Raw genomic sequence first — 21,022 nt, forward strand, 5'->3', positions numbered from 1 at the left:
GGCTGATGGAAGAAGCGGAGTTCTGTACTTCTCTTTCTTTGACAGTCCCAAAGAGTGTGACTAGTGACAGGACGCATGCTTGGCCATGGCTCCACTCAGATTTCTTCACTATAGTTGTGCAGTGAGGAGTTTTGGGGGATCAGGATACCATGTTATAGTGATCTCCGGAGATGACAGTTTGGTATCAGACATTGTTTGTTATGATATAATCTTCTTAAAGGAAATCTGTAACTAGGTTTTGCTACCCTATTTGAGAGCAGCACAATGTCAGGGCAGAGTCTCTGATTCCACCAATGTATCACCTATTGGGCTAGTTTCTGCTGCAAATCTACCAGTTCTCTGAATGCAGAGCTCTGTATAACCGAACCCACACCACTGATCAGTAGCTCTCTTGTATACTGTGCATAGGGAGAAAGCTGCTAATCTGTTGTGGGATTGTACGGAGCTCATCAATATGGAAGACTACATGGCATCAGGTTTACTCTTCCCATAGTGATCTCCTGCTGAGAAAACAGGGATATTATCAAAACTGTAGCAAGCAACCTAGTAAGTGACACATCACTGGATTCATGGTTTCGGTCTCTACATTATGCTACTCTCAGATTAGTAGGCCAAGCCTGGGAACCAATTCCCTTCTTGTTTTTCTTTTTGTAAAACCCTTATAGATACTCTTTATTTTTTTTTTGCAAATTTTAGATGGGAAAATGGTTTTACCTGGAAATGATATCAACGTAACTTTCTACGGGAGATCGTGCAGCTTGCAGGTGGAAAGGATAAAAGGCCCCGACGGTGGTGTCCAAGAACCATTTCACAATAATCCACATGAAACCACTATTGACAAATCCATGGTGGACTTCAGCAGTTTGGACCTTTCATTACAGCTTAGCTCACTAGATATTGAGGACCGAAAGGATGAAGCTGTTACCAGTACACCAAGCAAAGCTGAAGTCAACAAATATTGCTTTGCTTCTTCACCTTCAGAAGATCAAAGCATGGGAGAGCCTTGCCAAGAGACGCCTTGGAGTCCTCGCTGTGTCATATCTGGTACCAGTGATGACCACTCTGACCTGTCGCCACATCCAAAAGCTGGAGTTAGATGTAATACAGATATATTTTATTATATTTCACCTCTAACTCGAGTAAAATGTAAAATCCCAAAGACACAAGCAGAAGAGGATATAAAAACCAAAGTTACTTATGATATGATTGGTGGTTTACAGACCCAACTGAAGGAAATCAGGGAAACAATAGAGCTACCTCTGAAGGAGCCCGAATTGTTCAAGTCCTATGGTAAGTGGTCAGAAATGTGAGAAAATCGTGGTATAGATAATAGTCTATCTGTAATGAAATATGTTTTAAAGAAGCTCTCCCATCAAAGTTTATATCCTTTTTAATGTAGTGCAATTATCATATTACATAGCACTGTGTACTTACAATTGCTCATTTTGCCTTTCTACCCAGATAATTCTTCTTTTTTCCCATTAACTCTGACATCACTTGATTAAAATCAGTCTAGCGGAATCCTTCTAAGCTGTATGTACAAAAAGGAGGTCTATTCCTGTATGAGACATAATCACTGCAAAAGTCCCTGGGGGGGGAGGGTGGGAGATGAAGACGGAAATGAGTCATACAGGGAGTAGAGACTTCCTGTTTCTACATAGAGCATACTGGGTACAAAAGCAAAATGAGCAATTGTAAGTACACAATGCCATATAATATGATGACTGCAATATATTAAGAGGATAAAAACTTTCATGCCAGTGCTTCTTTAAAGACGATGCCTGGCATGTCTTTCTCAAGAATTTCCCTGTAAGTCTTTAACCCCTTAATCCCATATGACGTACTATCCCATCGAGGTGACCTGGGACTTAATTCCCAGTGACTTGATAGTACGTCATAGTGGATCAGCCTGGTGTTAGCTGACTATCGCAGCTGACATCCGGCACTATGTGCCAGGAGCAGTCACGGACCGCCTCCGGCACATTAACCCTTGGCACACTGCAGTCAAAGATGATCGCAGTGTTCCGGATGTACAGGGAAGAATCACGCAGGGAGGGGGCTTCCCTGCGTGCTTCCCTGAGACCCTCGGAGCAACGCGATGTGATCGCGTTGCTCCGAGGGTCTCCAACCTCCTCCTCCCTGCAGGCCCCGGATCCAATATGGCCGCGGGGCTGCTTCCGGGTCCTGCAGGGAGTTTGCTTTCAAGCACCTGCCCAGAGCAGGCGCCTCCAAGCCTCCAGCACTGCACGTCAGATCGCAGATCTGACACAGTGCACTGCAAAGTGTCAGATCAGAGATCTGACACTATAACATGATGCTCTCCCCTGGGGCAATGGTGTAAAGTTTAAAAAAAAAATTCACATATGTTAAAAAAAAAAAAAAAATCCTAAATAAAGAAAAAAAAAATATTGTTCCCATAAATACATTTCTTTATCTAAAAGAAAAAAACAAACAAACAATAAAAGTACACATATTTAGTATCGCCGCGTCCGTAACGACCTGACCTATAAAACTGTCCCGCTAGTTAACCCCTTCAGTGAACACCGAAAAAAAAAATAAAAATAAGAGGCAAAAAACAACACTTTATTATCATACTGCCGAACATAAAGTGGAATAACACGTGATCAAAAAGACGGATATAAATAACCATGTTGAAAACATCATCTTGTCTCGCAAAAAGCGAGCCGCCATACAGCATCATCAGCGAAAAAATAAAATTTATAGTCCTCAGAATAAAGCGATGCAAAAATTATTTTTTCTGTAAAATAGTTTTTATTGTATAAGAGCGCGAAAACATAAAAAAAGTCATAGTTACTCACCGATAACGGTGTTTCTCGGAGCCCATGACAGCACTACGGAGAGAGGGGATCCGCCCCTTCGGGGACAGGAAACCTACAGATACATAAGGGCGGTACCTCTCCCTCGCATCAGTTGGTTTACAGAGCATCGGAGGACCTCCAGGTTAGTTTACAATAGAGAAAATACCATATTATAACATTTCTTAACAAAAAAGGAACCCCGTGCCTAAATTGTAATATATACATTATATAAATCATATGTAATTAAAGGTGCTCACCGCACTCGTGATGGGAGGGAAATAAGCGAGTGCTGTCATGGGCTCCGAGAAACACCGTTATCGGTGAGTAACTATGACTTTCTCGGTCCCCCATGACAGCACTACGGAGAGAATTGCAGAGACTAAGCTTAGGGAGGGACCACCGCCTCAAGAACCCTTCGACCGAAGGTTAGGTCAGACATAGAGGCTAGATTTAGTCTATAGTGTCTAAAAAAGGTTGACGGTGATGACCAGGTGGCCGCCTTACAGATCTGTTCTATTGATACCTCTGACCTCTCAGCCCATGAGGTAGCAACTGCTCTTGTGGAGTGCGCTCTTATACCGTCCGGGATCGCATTTCCCGTAGATGAATGTGCCAACGCTATTGCCTCTTTTATCCACCTTGCCAAAGTGCCTTTAGATGCCCGAAATCCTTTTCTGGGACCCTGGAAACAAACAAACAGAGAGCCTTCCTTCCTATACTCCCTAGTGGAATCTAGGTATTGGACTAGGCATCTTCTGACATCTAAATTATGGAAGTTCTGTTCTTTCCTATTTCTAGGGTTCGGGCAGAAGGACGGAAGGGATATCTCCTGTGACCTATGGAATTTAGACGCCACTTTTGGCAGATAGGCCGGGTCAGGTCTAAGAGTAACTCTATCATCCAATATTTTTGTAAAAGGAGGGTTAGAGGATAGGGCTTGAATATCGCTTATTCTGCGCGCCGATGTTAAGGCTACTAGAAGAATGGTTTTAAGTGACAGTGTTTTTATGGAAATCGTGTCTATAGGTTCGAATGGTGGACCAGATAATGCTGAAAGGACTAAATTTAGGTCCCATGAGGGCATCTTTTGGGTAACTACAGGTTTTGATCTTGTTACCGCTTTAACGAATCTTATTATCCATGGGTTGGCTGCTATATTCTGGTTATAGAGAGCACCCAGGGCTGCTATCTGCACCTTAAGAGTACTAACCGCTAATCCTTGTTCCAGCCCTTTTTGTAGGAACTTTCTTATTAATTGAAGGTCCGTCCTGGATTTTGACTTTGGATACAGACAAGAATTTTTTCCATGTTTTGCCATATATTTTAGTAGTAATAGGTTTTCTACATTTTAATAATGTTGCAACCAAGTTGTCTGAAAAGCCTCTTTTTATTAACAGTTCCCGTTCAAAAGCCAGGCTGTCAAATGCAAGTTCGTCTCCTGTGGGTGGAGGATCGGTCCTTGCTGTAATAGGTCTGGCAGATTCGGTAGAACCCATGGGTCTGAGACCGATAGCATCCTTAGCCAGGAAAACCATGTCCTTTTTGGCCAGAATGGGGCAATAAGGATCATCTTTGTTTTGTCCTCTCTGACCTTGCGGATGACCGCCGGAATTAGAATGGTTGGTGGAAAAGCGTAAGTTAGTTTGTGTGTCCATGGAATGAGAAAAGCATCCAGAGCCTGGGGATTCCCTTCTGGGCTTAGAGAACAAAATTTGTTTACTTTTTTGTTTTTGTGATTGGCGAACAGGTCTATTGTTGGGGTTCCCCACATTTTCGTGATCTGGTTGTAGACAGACTGATTCAGGGACCATTCGCCTTGCCTCAACTGAGTTCGACTCAGGTAATCTGCTTTTTCGTTTTTTGAACCTAGAATATGTAGTGCGGAAAGGGAAAATAGATTCGTTTCTGCAAGGTGGAAAATTTTGGCGGAGGAATTCATCAGTAACCGAGACCTTGTTCCCCCCTGGTGATTTATGTAGGCTACTGTCACTATATTGTCCGAGAAAATTCGGACATGATGTCCTCGAATGTAGGGAAGAAATGATAGGAGAGCCTGATACACCGCCCAGAGTTCTTTTTGATTTGAGGATGCTGATAGTTCCTGAATTGACCAGTTGCCCTGAGTCACTCTGTTTCCCATGTGGGCCCCCCACCCCCTGGGACTCGCATCGGTTGTTATTACCCGAGATATTTTGGGTACCCAAGGAATCCCTTTTGAAATATTCTGGCTCTTTCCCCACCAGAGGAGGGAATGAATAACGGAGGAATTTAGAGTGACCCTGCTTTCCAAATTGTTTTTTAAAATTACCTGCCATTCTAGTATGTGCCACTGAAGCTCCCTTGTGTGGAATTGTGCAAAGGGTATCGCCGGCAGGCATGAGGATAGAGACCCCAGTAGAGACATTGCCCTCCTTAGAGTCATGGAGGGGTTTTGCAGTGTTTGTGCTATCATGGCCAAAATTTTGTCTTTTTTGGGGACCGGGAGCCGGCATTCTTGAACCCGAGAGTCTAACGTCAACCCTAGGAACTCCTGTACCTGAGAGGGTTCCAACTTTGATTTTTTTATATTTATGAGCCAACCCAATTCCGTCAGAGTAGTCATTACTCGGTCTCTCTGATCTCTGCAATTTTGAGCCGAGTCGCTGGCAATAAGAAAATCGTCCAAGTAAGGGACTATGATAATGTTCTGTTCCCTTATGTGGGCCATCATCTCTGCTACTATTTTCGTGAATATCCGTGGAGCTATAGAAATCCCGAACGGGAGGGCCCTGTACTGGAAGTTTCTTATTTTTCCCTTTATGGACACCGCCATCCTGAGAAACTTTTGAGAATTCTCGTGGATGGGCACATGGTAATATGCGTCGGTTAGATCTATCACAACCATGTAGCAATTTGGAAAGAGAATTTTTATTGTAGATTTTATTGTCTCCATTTTGAATTTGTGATTTCTTACATAATTGTTTAGGTTTCTTAAGTTTATAATTGTCCGAAAGGACCCGTTGGGTTTTGGTACTAGAAACAGAGGGGAGAAAAACCCCTCCCCCATTTCTTGAGGAGGAATCTCCTGAATTACAGCTTTCTGCAGTAGGGAGATAATCTCTTTTTCTAGTGCCGCTTGCTCTACCGACGAAGACCTCATTTTTGTTACTACATAATTTCGAGGGGGGAGGGAAAGGAAATCTATTTTTAGGCCAGATTGTATGAGTCTTAGAATCCAGGTGTTGTTGGATATTTTCTTCCAAGCAGGAAGAAATGCGGTGAGCCTTCCCCCCACCGCAGGGACAATGTCATTTGGTGGGTTTTTTATCACGGGAGGTGTTGCCAAAGAGGTAGCCTCTATCTCGCCTTCTACCTTCTTCCCATTTATTTTGGTCTCTAGGAGGTCTTCCAAGAAAAAATTTTCTATTCCGAAAGGACTGTTTAAATGGGGCTGGTCCCAGATTTGGAAACCCCTTCTTTTTGTCTCCCGCTTTCTGGAGGATGTCATCCAAGGTTTCCCCGAATAAGAAGTTTCCCTCGCATGGAATAGAACACAGCTTTAATTTGGTTTGGAGATCCCCTGGCCAGCTTTTAAGCCATAGAGTCCTTCTGGCCGCGTTGGAGAGGGCAGCGGCCTTGGATGTTAGACGTACTGAGTCCGCTGAGGAGTCTGCTAGAAAAGCTGCTGCTGCTCTAATTGCAGGGATTGAGTCTAACAATTTACTTCTGGGTGATCCGTCCTTGATCTGGCTTTCCAGCTGGTCAACCCACACCATCAAAGACCTGGAGGTGCAGGTCGCTGCGACTGCAGGCCTCAGGCTACCTCCAGCCGATTCCCAAGCCCCTTTGAGAAAGGTAACTGCTTTTTTGTCTAAGGGGTCTTTGAGGGTACCCATATCCTCAAATGGGAGCGCAAATTTTTTTTGAAGCTTTGGCTACTGCTACGTCCAATTTGGGTGCCTTGTCCCAAGAAGTGGACGCCTCATCATCGAAGGGATACTTTCTTTTCAGCGAGGGTACTGAAGAATTTCTCCTGTCCGGTTTCTCCCATTCTTTTTTGATTAGTGTCTGGACATTGGAGTTTAATGGAAAAGCTCTCCGCTTTTTTTGTGTCAGACCTCCGAACATAATGTCTTGAGCCGTTTTATCGGGTTTGGGATCCTCAACCCCCATGGTGGCCCTGACGGCTTTAACCAAAGCGTCCACTTCCTCTAATGGGAAGCAGTGAGGGCCCGAATCTTCGTCAGAGGAAGATAGGGAGGATTTGGAATCATCAGAGTCCGCATCCTCAGATGAGGATCGGACAGAGCGAGCATATACCGTCTCCTTCACCTTTTCCTTCCCTTTTTTGGAGGATAATAGGGCATTCTGAACTTCCGATCTAATTATGGTTTTAAGTTCAGAAGCGAAGTCAGGGGTTTCTTCACATAACAAACGCTGGATACAAGATTTACAAAGCTTTTTTCCCCAGGTTGCCGGCAAAGCTTTGTTACATGTGGGACAAACTCTATTTTTCTTTTTCTCCAGGCTCTTCTTACCCTAGTAAGGGAGAAGAGGGAGCCCTATTATAGGAAATGTGTACTTTCACGGAGATCACTCACCATTCAGATGTGGAGGCAGGTACCGGTTCTGGAGGAGGGCCGGGATCTGGCAGTGGAGCCTCTTGAGGAGGAGAGTTAGTCCTTGCAGCAGATCTGCTGCGCTGTGTGGATCGACCGCTTGATCCACTTCTGGAGCTCTTTGGGTCATTTTTCTTATGATGCTGCTGCCTTGGCTGCAGCTGCTGTGAGTCGCTGTCCTCCATAGTTAAAGGGAGATGGTGCACACATGGTTGTCGCACTATCTCCCTTTTTAAATCCGGCGCCAGCTCCGGCGTTTTCCGTCACTTCCGGTCCTGCACACATCTCTGGGAGAGGAGAAATTGCCGCGCATGCGCGCGGAGATGACCCGGAAGTTGATGCCGCATTTCCGGAGCGGCGGCCATCTTTCTTCACCCGGCCCGTGCAGCAGCCGGCACAGGAGCTCCGGGTGACCAGCGCCCCTTCGTCCCTCGGAGTCTGGCGGCGGCCTCTCCCCCGCTCACCCTGAAAACCCCATCGGTCTCAGCGGTGGCGGCTTCGGGTGCCGGACCAGCCGCGGCAGGAGCCTCCTCGCTGCCAGAACTCGACTGTCCGGTCCCGGTCCCTGGATACGACGTCTTCCTTGCAGGTACTGCCGAAAAGAGGTTCCCCGTTCAGGGACAGGAAACCAACTGATGCGAGGGAGAGGTACCGCCCTTATGTATCTGTAGGTTTCCTGTCCCCGAAGGGCGGATCCCCTCTCTCCGTAGTGCTGTCATGGGAGACCGAGAAATATAAATGAGGTGTCGCTGTAATCTTTCTGACCCGAAGAATAAAACTGCTTTATCAATTTTACCAAACGTGGAACGGTATAACCCCCCCCCAAAGAAATTCATAAATAGCTGGTTTTTGGTCATTCTGCCTCACAAAAATCAGAATAAAAAGCGATCAAAAAATGTCACATGCCCGAAAATGGTACCAGTAAAAACGTCAACTCGTCCCGCAAAAAACAAGACCTCACATGACTCTGTGGACCAAAATATGGAAAAATTATAGCTCTCAAAATGTGGATACGCAAAAACTATTTTTTCAATAAAATGCGTCTTTTAGTGTGTGACAGCTGCCAATCATGAAAATCCGCTAAAAAACCCGCTATAAAAGTAAATCAAACGCCCTTCATCACCCCCTTAGTTAGGGAAAAATAATAAAATTAAAAAAATGTATTTCCATTTTCCGGTTGGGGCTAGTGTTAGGGTTAGGGTTGGGGCTAGGGTTAGAGAGGGTTGGGGCTAGGGTTAGGGTTTGGGGCTAGGGTTAGGGTTGGGGCTAGGGTTAGGGTTGGGGCTAGGGTTAGGGTTGGGGCTAGGGTTAGGGTTGGAGCTAGGGTTGGGGTTAGGGCTACAGTTAGGGTTGGGGCTAAAGTTGCAGGTAGGGTTTGGATTACATTTACGGTTGGGATTAGGGTTAGGGGCGTGTCAGGGTTAGGAGTGTGGTTAGGGTTACGGTTGGGATTAGGGTTAGGGGTGTGTTGGAGTTAGGGGTGCAGTTAGGGTTGGGTTTAGGGTTAAGGGTGTGTTGGGGATAGGGGTGTGTTGGGGTTAGGGGTGTGGTTGGGATTAGGGTTAGGGGCATGTTCGGGTTAGAGGTGTGGTTAGGGTTATGTTAGAGTTGAGATTAGGGTTAGGGGTGTGTTTGGGTTAGGGTTTCAGTTAGAATTGGGGGTTTCCACTGTTTAGGCACATCAAGGGCTCTCCAAACGTGACATGGCGTCCGATCTCAATTCCAGCCAATTCTCGTTGAAAAAGTAAAACAGTGCTCCTTCCCTTCCGAGCTCTCCCGTGCGCCCAAACGGGTTTATCCCAATATATGGGGTATTAGCGTACTCAGGACAAATTGGACAACAACTTTTGGGGTCCAATTTCTTTTGTTATCCTTGGGAAAATAAAAATTTGGGGGGCTAAAAACCATTTTTGTGGGACAAAAAAAATGATTTTTTATTTTCACGGCTCTGCGTTATAAACTGTAGTGAAACACTTGGGGGTTCAAAGTTCTCACAACACATCTAGATAAGTTCCTTGGGGGGTCTAGCTTCCAATATGGGGTCACTTGTAGGCGGTTTCTACTGTTTAGGTACATTAGGGGCTCTGCAAATGCAATGTGACACCTGCAGACCATTCCATCTAAGTCTGCATTCCAAACAGCGCTCCTTCCCTTCCGAGCTCTGCCATGTGCCCAAACGGTGGTTCCCCCCCCACATATGGGGTATCAGCGTACTCAGGACAAATTGGACAACAATTTTTGGAGTACAATTTCTCCTGTTGCCCTTGGGAAAATACAAAACTGGGGGCTAAAAAATAATTTTTGTGGAAGCAAAAAATTAATTTTTTTTTTCGCGGCTCTGCGTTATAAACTGTAGTGAAACACTTGGGGGTTCAAAGCTCTCACAACACATCTAGATAAGTTCTTTAAGGGGTCTACTTTCCAAAATGGTGTCACTTGTGGGTTTTAATGTTTAAGCACATCAGGGGCTCTCCAAACGCGACATGGTGTCCCATCTCAATTCCAGTCAATTTTGCATTGAAAAGTCAAACGCGTGCCTTCCATTCCGAGCTCTGCCATGCGCCCAAGCAGTGGTTTACCCCCACATATGGGTTATCAGCGTACTCAGGACAAATTGCACAACACCTTTTGGGGTCCAATTTCTTCTCTTACCTTTGGGAAAATAAAAAATTTGGGGCGAAACGATCATTTTTGTGAAAAAATATGATTTTTTATTTTATGGCTCTGCATTATAAACTTCTGTGAAGTACTTGGTGGGTCAAAGTGCTCACCACACATCTAGATAAGTTCCTTATTTGGTCTACTTTCCAAAATGGTGTTACTTGTGGGGGATTTTAATGTTTAGGCACATCAGGGGCTCTCCGAACGCAACATGGCGTCCCATCGCAATTCCAGTCAATTTTGCATTGAAAAGTCAAACGGAGCACCTTCCCTTCCGAGTTCTGCTATGCGCCCAAACAGTGGTTTACCCCCACATATGGGGTATCGGCGTACTCAGGACAAATTGTATAACAATTTTCGGGGTCCATTTTCTTCTGTTACCCTTGGTAAAATAAAACAAATTGGAGCTGAAGTAAATTTTTTGTGAAAAAAAGTTAAATGTTCATTTTTTTTTTTTAAATATTCCAAAAATTCCTGTGAAACACCTGAAGGGTTAATAAACTTCTAGAATGTGGTTTTGAGCACCTTGAGGGGTGCAGTTTTTAGAATGGTGTCACACTTGGTTATTTTCTATCATCTAGACCCCTCAAAATGACTTCAAATGTGATGTGGTCCCTAAAAAAAAAATTTGTTGTAAAAATGAAAAATTGCTGGTCAACTTTTAACCCTTATAACTCCCTAACAAAAAAAAAAAATATGGTTCCAAAATTGTGCTGATATAAAGTAAACATGTGTGAAATTACTTTAAGTATTTTGTGTGACATATCTCTGTGATTTAAGGGCATAAAAATTCAAAGTTGGAATATTGCGAAATTTTTGCCAAATTTCCGTTTTTTTTTCATAAATGCAGGTAGTATCAAAGAAATTTTACCACTATCATGAAGTACAATATGTCACGAGAAAACCTTGTCAGAATCATCAGGATCTATTGAAGCGTTCCAGAGATATAACCTCATAAAGGGACAGTGGTCAGAATTGTAAAAATTGGCCCGGTCATTAACGTTCAAACCACCCTTAAGGCTTAAGGGGTTAAAGGGCTTCTCCAGCATTAGAAAAACATGGATGCTTTCTTCCAAAAATAGTCCCATACCTGTCCAGAGGTTGTTTGTGTTTAGCTGCTACACAACACATGGACTAAGAAGAAAGCAGCATGTTTAACTAATCCTGGAAAATTCATTTTAATGTTGTATATGTTGTAAGTAAATTGGCTACAAAGTCATGTAGATAAATTAAAGGGAATCTGTCAGCCCAGTTTTTGCCTATAAGATGCGGCCACCGCCATCAAGGGCTTATCTACAGCATTCTGTAATGCTGTAGATAAGTTCCCTATGTAACCTGCAAGGTAAGAAAAACAGGTTATATTATACTCACACAGGGGCGGTCCCGGTTCGGTCCGGTCCGATGGGCGTCTTGTTCCGGGTCCGGCGCCTCCCGTCTTCATAGGATGACGTCTTTTTCTTTGCTTCCTGCTGCGGCTCCTGCGCAGGCGTACTTTGTCTGCCCTGTTGAGGCAGCGTAAAGTACTGCAGTGCGCAGGCGTCGGGAAAGGTCAGAGGTTTAGAAAACTAAAATGTTTTTTATTCCTAAATCTTCATCTATTTAATGTCATAATCCTTTTTTTTTCTTATATACTTTAATTATAAAGTCGCTATCCTTCCCTCACCACACTAACTGATGCATTTTTTTTTTTTACTACTTCCTGTTTTTTTAAGCTTTGTTTGAGAATCCCTACTCTACTAATCATGTGTCAGTTGTCAATTCCGACTGGTTGTCACTGTGCACTTTTCTTCTCTCTGCTTGGTTTTTCTCACTGCACAGTGACAATGTACTCCCTCGACTCCTCTGATCAGAAGTGACCAGCTGGAAAGAGCGCACTGTCAGTGCACGTTGTAAGGAGAGAATCCGCAGAGACCAGCGCCGTCCATGCAAGCGATGTCACTTGCGGAGGCATCGCTGGTCTTTGCTCACTTGTTCTCTCCTTACAATGCTCACTGACAGTGCGCTCTGTTAAGGGTCCTTCATTTCAGACTGTAGCCTCTGCCCCCTGATGATGACTTTTTTGAGTGTATTCCAGCATACACTGTGATTCTCAAACAAGGCGTCGTCAAAAAGGATGTAGTAAAAAAAAATAAAATAAAGCAGAGTAGCGAGGAAGGGTAGTCATATTTGAATTGACCCCTTCACCCCTCCCCACCCCACCTCTCCCCAACCCAGTTTTCACTTTCATGACCAGGCCATTTTTACAATTTTGACCAGCGTGTCACTTTGTGGTAATAACTCTGGATCACTTCAATGGATCCCAGTGATTCTGCGATTTCTTTTCTCATGACACATTTTACTTCATGATGATGGTAAAAATTAGTTATATATGACTTGCGTTTATTTGTGAAAATATCGGAAATTTGGCAAAAATTTGAAAATGGCAGTTTTCAAACTTTTAATTCTTATGCCCTTAAATCATAGCGTTATGTCACACAAAATAGTTAATACATAACATTTACCATATGTCTACTTTACATCTGCATAATTTTTTAAACATTATTTTTTTTTGTTAGTATGTTAAAAGCTTGTGAAGGATGGCATCGGGGAGATCAATCAGAATCCCACTGTTGCCACCCTGCCTGACGTCAAGTAATGCGGTCACCTCAGTTTCATTAACATGACGTTCCGCACCCCCTGGGAACACGTAAGGTCATACAATTTTACACACACTCCCCCTGTCCACATGGGCCCAGGGAGGCACGTGGAGTGAGAGGATGTGGCACACGCAGTCACTGATGTGGCACCACGCTTACTCACAACCCTGACAAACTGAGAGGCACCTTTCACTAGCACCAGTGAAACAGAACCCTGTCAGCCCAGTATGACTGCCACCAGTTCTTCGTTAGATATAAGCCCTGTCCGTTAAGTCTATTGGGCCATAAACCAGCCCCGGTAGCATGGAAAGTTAAACCAAGAAACGGACGTGTGGACCGAGATGAAAGAGCATCTCAAGATTAAATTATATATTAAATTGCCTTAAGGGCACACTGGACAATACACTAAATACATGATGGTTACACATATGCAATGGTCAGATATGAAAATACAATAATGGTAACACAAAAGATATAGCAGAATATATGGGTCAGTTACCAGTAGATCAAAGACCTGGCTTTCTGTTGAGGGGCTGCCACATGGGAGGCTTGTGGTCCCCTCTGTTCCTTGACTTCTCCCCGCATGATATGTTGTCACGACCTCCCCAGAGAAAAGCATTAGGCCACGCTTTACACGAGCATCTAACCCCTTTTTGTCACTTCCCTCTGGGCTGAATTTAAATCTCATCTCCTTGCCTCTGGTAGCTAAATACTCCAAAACTTAAGATGAGTCATAACTCTTTATTGTACGGTCCTAGGGAGGCGGTTGTGGCTCCATCGCATCCGTCCAGGTCTCTGATACGCCTTAAGACCCAACACAGCTGTGCTATCTGGTTTCTACTGGCTGTTCTATGTATCTACATACCCCTGGGTACTAGAACAGGTAGAGACCCAGGCGGGCGTTCACCATGTTCTGGGGATCTTAAAAATATGCATGATGTACTGCTAAGACATATAGTATCTCCATAACTCCTTATGGAATCATGGCTCTCTCAACAAAGCAGTTTAGACCAAATGGTATCCAAATGGAAAGCAAGCCTTTTATTCTGAGATTAGCTGGTTCAAGGTGTGAGATCTGTCCCTCACAGCCTTTTGACACTTGACTTACACCCCCCTCAAAGTCTTCAAAACCCCATTCCAGAAGTTTATTAACTCTTCAGGTGCTTCACAGGAGTTATTGCAATGTGGAAGAAAAAAATGAACATTTGTACACTTTATTTTTCATAATTTTACTTTATTCCTAATTTTTTCTTTTCACAAGGGTAACAGAAGAAAATGGACTTAAAATTTGTTATGCAATATCTCTGAGTACTCAGATACCCCATATGCGGGGGAAAACTACTGTTTGGGCGCACAGCAGGGCTCTGAAGGGAAGCAACACAGTTAGACTTTTTGAACGCAAAAATGGCTGAAAACGAGAGCAGATGCCATGTGCCCCTGATGTGCCCTAACCGTGGAAACCCCGCGCAATTAACCCCAATTTGGAAACTAAACAGTTCAAGGAATTTATCTAGACGTGTGGTGAGCACCTTTAACCCACAGGTGCTTTACAAAATTTTACAAAGTTGAACTGTGAAAATGAAAATCATTTTTCCCACAAAAATGTTTTGGCCCCAATTTTTTTCATTTTCACAAAGATAGCAGGAGAAATGGACCCCAAAATTAGTTGTGCAATTTCACCTGAGTGCACCCATGCCCAATATATGGTAGAAAACTACTTTTGAGGCGCAGCGCAAAGCTCAAAAGGGAAGAAGCGCCATGCTAGAGTTCAGATTTTGCTGGAATGATTTGAGGGTGCCATGTCACATTGGCAGAGCCTCTTAGGTGCCAGAACAACAGAAACCCCCCATATGTGAACTCAATTTACCAACTACACCCCCTCAATGAATGCATATAGTTATGCAGTAAGCATGTTGACACCATGTGCCTCACAGAATTTTATACTATTGGGCGGCGAAGAAAGGATAATTACATTTTTACCACTAATGTGTTGTTTTAACCCAAGTTTTTAATTTTTCTCAGGGCTAATAGGAAAAAATGGCCCTCAGTTTGTTGTACAATTTCTCCTGAGTGCTCCAATACCATACATGTAACCAGGAAATATTTTTCAGGCTCAGTGGAAGCCTCAGAAGGCAAGGAGCGCCATATTATAGTGCAGATTTTACGGTTATGGTATACGTGTGCCATGACCCACTGAGAGAGCGCCTGAGGTGCCAGAACTGCCGATCCCCCTATAAGTTACTCCATTTTACAAACTACACTTGTCAATTCATCTAAGGGTGCAGTGATCATGTTGACAGCACGGGTGTGTCACAGCATTTTATACCATTGGACAGTGAAGAAAAGAGTTACATGTTTACCACACAAATTTTGATTTCGTCCAAGATTTTACACTTTCACAAGGGAAAATGGGTAAAAATGGCACCAAAATGTGTCCTACAATTTCTGCTGAATGTGGAAATACCCTACATGTGGCTATACAGTAGTGATTGGCCACAGGCGTGACTAGGGAGGGAGGAAGCACTATTTGTATGCTGGATCACAGATTTTCCTAGAATAGTTTGCTTACTCCATATACAGAGCCCTACATGCTAGAAGAGCAGAATTTCCCCTCAAGTGACCCCTATTTTGAAAATTCTATGCTATTTGGGAATTTGACAGGTGTAGTTTGAGGGTTCTGCGCAGGAACTTAGCTGTTCCCAGTAGTGATGAGTTTCTCCGAGCATGCTCGTGTGGTCTCAGAGTATTTCGGCGTGCTCGGAGATGTAGTTTGTCAACGCAGCTGCATGATTTGCGACTGCTAGACAGCTTGAATACATGTTGGGATTGCCTAGCAAACAGGCAATCACGCTTTTCTAGACAGAGAGCCCAGATGTTGCTCCTGGGATCTGTTGTAGCCATTCTTCCAACTTAGGAGCACTTGGAGCAGTGATTCCTATCACCACTGAAATCACGGTTGCCTTCATCTTCAAATTAAAAAAAAAAAATACTAAATCAACCCCCCCTTCATCACCCCCTTAGTTATCTAAAAATAATAAAATAAAAAAATATATATTTTTCCATTAGGGTTAGAGTTGGGCTCAGGTGAGTTGGGGTTAGGATTAGACTTTGGAGTGTGTTGAGGTTAGGGTTGGAATTGGGGGTTTCCACTGTTTAGGTACATCAGGGGGTCTCCAAACGGGACATGGCGCCACCATTGATTCCAGCCAATTTTGCATTCAAAAAGTCAAACGGTGCTCCCTCCCTTCTGAGCCCTGCCATGCACCCAAACAGTGGCTTTCCCCCACATACGGGTATCGGCGGACTCAGGAGAAATTGCACAACAAATCTTTTGGTCCATTTTCTCTTGATACCCTTGTAAAAATAAAAAAAACTTGGTTTCAAAGTAAATTTTTGGTGAAAAAAGTAAAATGTTCATTTTTTCCTTCCACATTGCTTTAGTTCTCGTGAAGTACCTGAAGGGTTAATAACCTTCTTGAATGTGGTTTTGCGCACCTTGAGGGGTGCAGTTTTTAGAATGGTGTCACTTTTGGGTATTTTCTGTTATATTGACAACATTTTCGCCATAATTCCTTTTTTTCATAAATACCGGTAAACGCAAGTCATATCGAAGAAATGTTACCACTAACATGAATTACAATATGTCACGAAAAAACAGTCTCAGAATCCGTGGGATCCGTTGAAAGTGTTCCAGAGCTATAACCTCATAGTGACAGTGGTCAGAATTGTAAAAATTGGCTCTGTCATTAAGGGGTTAACATTTGTGTCTGCAGATGATTTATGGGTTACTTTGGGGTCAGTATGATGGTAACTTGAAGGAATATGATTGCTATTCTTGCATTATACTTGTTCTGTGCTTTATTTGGTTCTCTTTGGTTTGAATGCATTGTGTTTTGGCAATGAAAACTTTCATTTAGCTGGTGTGAATCATATGAAATCCTTTAATATCTGTTTGACTACTTCGTGGAGGAACTGTTTATTGATCCTTGTTGTTTACCTTGCAGGAATTCCTCCTCCACGTGGAGTATTACTATATGGGCCTCCAGGGACAGGCAAAACACTGATAGCACGTGCAATCGCTAATGAAGTTGGTGCTCATGTTTCAGTTATTAATGGGCCAGAAATAATGAGCAAGTAAGGGGGACTTTGATCTTTCTTTGCTTTCTAACTTGCAGTGTTACTTGTGTTACTAATATAAAGTAATTTCATGGACTGGCCTGTTTGGTTTAGCCTGTTCACTTTTCTGGTTGTTTTTTTTAGAAATGTTTCTGGAACTTTGGAATGGAGACACTGCAAGATTAGTTATGACAGAGTCTATATTCCAACTGAGGGACCAAGCACTGGGATAACCTAAACCTTTTAGGCTTCTTTCACACTTGCGTCGGTACGGGGCCGTCGCAATGCGTCGGCCCCGACGTACGTTGTGCAAATTCGGCACAACGTGGGCAGCGGATGCAGTTTAACGCATCCGCTGCCCATTCTATGTCCCGGGGAGGAGGGGGCGGAGTTCCGCTAAAACACGACGTATCTAGTGCACGACGGACGCGACGGATGGCCATACGTCGCGATCCGTCGGCAATACAAGTCTATGGGCAAAAAACGCATCCTGCGGGCACATTTGCAGGATACGTTTTTTCCCCAAAACGACGCATTGCAACGAATCTAAAACGACGCAAGTGTGAAAGTAGCCTTAGGCTTTATTAGAAACTTCATTATAAATATAAAAGAAACGGATGAGTTACTACAAGCAATAGTTGTGTCCCTACTTGTAACATGGGTATAGATGTACCTCCATAAAATCTTAAACAGTCATTCAGACAAGTAATTGTTCTTTATGACTATTTACGATGACTTTGTGTACGTGCATTTACCCTATGCTATCACGAAGGACACAGCTATTATTGGTTACAATATTTTTGTTTTTTATTTATTTTCAATTTTGGAAATAAGGCTGAAAGTCTTTATGCCTGTCCCTATGCTCGATCTCTCCTGAATATTTCTTACGGTAAATACTTACATGCAATGATAATCCTGGAGTGAGTGAGGTTAACAAGAAAGGAGCAGGGCGACCTTCAGTCCAATACATTGTTTATTGCTTGCCACAAATTATAGCACACATCCATTTTAAAAGGAATGTCCGTTTGAAGAATCAAAGCCTGCAATTACAACGTGACTGGAGGCTGATGAATCCTTAGGCTACTTTCACACTAGCGTCGTGCACTGCACGTCGCTATGCGTCGTTTTGTAGAAAAAACGCATCCTGCAAAAGTGCTTGCAGGATGCCTTTTTTCTCCATTGACTTGCATTAGTGACGCAGTGCGACGCATTGCCACACATCGCAACCATCATGTGACGGTTGCGTCGTGTTGCGTTGGACCGTCGCCACCAAAAAACGTTGCTTGTAACGTAACCCCCGCCTCCCCGCACCTCACAATGGGGCAGCGGATGCGTTGAAAAACAGCATCCGCTGCCCCTGTTGTGTGGCGCATTCACTGCTAGTGTCGGTACGTCGCAACGACGCAATTTGTCGTGCGTCGTCCGACGCTAGTGTGAAAGTAGCCTTACAGTGCGCAATGTGCACATTGTGACAGTTCCCTGGTATTCCCTGTGTGTGTGACCACATGCATATGACTGGGACATTAGTGGTCACTTACTGACTAGACTCAATTCTCTTCTATTGGGAGAAGCCAAATGAGACTAATTGGCACATGACTGCAACTATGCAAATCACATAGATTTGGTCTGATGGCCTCTTGTGGAATCATGACTTTATGCACATTGCGTACGATTGCGATTTGGCAGCCTCCTACAGTGACTGCAGGCTTGGCTTCTGAGACTAGATAACCCCTTTAATTTCTGTCATTAGAACTGTCAAAGATCCTTCAAATTTATTAAGAGGTGGGCGACTTTTAATAAATCTGATGGTTCACTGCACTTGAGTTCAAAAGTGGTGCATGAAGCACCATTCTTACTAAAGCGCCCCAATATCCTTTAAAAGGGTGTTACCACCTTGTAGAGTGGTGGCATATTACTGGGAAATAGGACCACTTTAAAGTTTGTAGGGATCTGAACTCTCGTATTTATTTATTTTACTCCCTTATAGAGTGCTATTAATTCCACAGCACTTCACAGACCTCATCATCACTGTCCCCATTGGGGCTCACAATCTAAATTACCTATCAGTCTATCAGTGTGGGAGGAAACCCATTCAAACACGGGGAGAACATACAAACTCCTTGCAGATGTTGTCCTTGGTGGGATTTGAACCCAGGACTCCAGTGCTGCAAGGCTACAGTGCTAACCACTAGTGATGAGCGAACGTGCTCAGGTAAGGCGTTATCCGAGCATTCTCGGGTGCTAACCGAGTGACTTTGGCATGCTTGAATGATATCTTCTAGTCCCCGGCGTCTACATGTCTCCCGGCTGTTCACAACACATGCAGGAATTCCCTAACAAACAGGCCATCCATGCAGGTGTTGCGGCTGTCAAACAGCCGGGAGACACACAGCTGCAGGGACTCTAGCATAATTTCTGAGCACGCCGAAGACACACCCAAGCATCCGATAACACCTTGAACTAGTTATTTGAATAAAAAAATACTTTTGGGTAGGCCAAGACATTATGATTGTGCATTGTGCACCCATACATATTAGTCTGTCCCATGAATGGGTATGAAGCAGTCATGAATAGATTAATGTGCTTTCCTCTGTAGGTGAGAGGTACTGTATAGATCTGTGTGGCTAACTCCCTGCTGCTTGGTAAAGTCATCTATCATAGTGTTACTAACCTGTAAGCAGATCCAAGAGTCTGACTATTGTAACAGGAAGGCTTCTCTGCTGAGGCTTTCATGTTCTCCCAGGAATGTCTTCAATAATTTGATATCCAGCTCAACAGGAAATCCGAGCAGGGTGCCAAACGCTTATAGTGATTGTAACATTAAGAGAAAAATGTTAAAAAAATGAAAACTTCATAAACGTAAAGATTTTACTCACTTCGGGACCAAAGTTCTGTATTATTCATTTTGTAATGGTTTGTAGGTGTCTACTGTTCACTTCTAGGGAATTGCATAAAATACATTTCCTGTTCAATTTTTAAAAGAACGGTCACCCCCGAACTACAAATTAAGCTAATTAAATAATACATTAGGGACTTGGCCCTATAAATATCATTTAGGCAGTAAATATTTTTTTTGCTGTAATAACTTTCAAAACTTGTTTTATTCCATGTGCATATAAGGAGGTTTTGGTGCACCCTTGGTGTGGCCAAGATTTGGCGCACCTTTTCACCCCCTCAAGTTTCAAACTGACTGACAGTGCTTGCCCTGACCCATTCTGTGATGCATTGTCAGAGCTGGTATTGATCTATTCTGTGACGGACTGACCACAAGGGGAGAATGTAACCCATCCTCTCCGCCCTCGCTTCTTCTGTGAAGCCGCTCACTCCATTTGTGGGTGTATCAGTATAGGGAGCAGTGGACAATGGCAATAGACAGTGATGTAAAGGGGGCCTGCCCCCACACGGTGTGCACACCATGGACTACTTCACAGACTGTGTATATGCGTAGGGATTGACCAAGAGTCACTCATGAGTCAGGAGAACTGCTCCGTATGCAAATTGTGGAGGCATAAAGGCACACCAAGCACTCGGCAATGCCAAAGGTGCACCATTGCCCCCTTATTTACGTATGAAATAAAAAAGTTTTAAAAGTCATTACAGCAATTAAATATACAGCTTTATGATTTTTATAGAGCCCATATATACAGGATATCACAAAAGTGAATACACCCCTCAAAATTCAATGTAGAGTAGTCAGTGTACAACTTGTATAAGTGTAAAATTGGTGTTCCCTCTAAATAACTCAACATACAGCCATTAATGTCGAAACCGTTAGCAACAAAAGTGAGTACACCCCTAAGTGAAAATGGCCAAATTGTAAATAATTTGAGTAATGAGTAACAAGGTCTCGGGTATGAATGTTGAGCAGGTGTCTTAAATTTGGTGTTATCACTCTCACACTCTCTCATACTGGTCACTGGAAGTTGAACATGACATCTCATGGCAAAGAACGCTCTGAGGATCTGAAAAAAAGAATATTTGCACTACATAAAGATGGCCTAGGCTACAAGAAGATTGCCAACACCCTGAGCCAAGTCCATACCGCAGTATAACAGGACAGGTTCCACTCAGAACTGGCCTCGTCATGGTCAATCAAAGAAGATGAGTGCACGTGTTCAGCATCATATCCACGTGTTTTCTTTTCAAAATAGATGTGTGAGTGCTGCCAGCATTTCTGCAAAGGCCCCAGAAG

General features: G+C 43.5%; 1 protein-coding gene across 3 annotated transcripts in view; it reads left to right on the forward strand.

Annotated features, from left to right (window-relative positions):
* AFG2A (AAA ATPase AFG2A) overlaps nucleotides 1–21,022 on the forward strand; it is a 701,600-nt gene that overhangs the window by 54,229 nt on the left and 626,349 nt on the right. For all 3 annotated transcript variants that reach the window (XM_077279095.1, XM_077279096.1, XM_077279097.1), the window contains exons 5-6: nucleotides 697–1,290; nucleotides 16,719–16,848. In XM_077279095.1, the coding sequence (XP_077135210.1) occupies nucleotides 697–1,290; nucleotides 16,719–16,848 (724 nt within the window). The remainder of the gene's footprint in view (nucleotides 1–696; nucleotides 1,291–16,718; nucleotides 16,849–21,022) is intronic.

This window comes from Ranitomeya variabilis, chromosome 1, assembly GCF_051348905.1.
Source record: "Ranitomeya variabilis isolate aRanVar5 chromosome 1, aRanVar5.hap1, whole genome shotgun sequence".
Taxonomy (NCBI): domain Eukaryota; kingdom Metazoa; phylum Chordata; class Amphibia; order Anura; family Dendrobatidae; genus Ranitomeya; species Ranitomeya variabilis.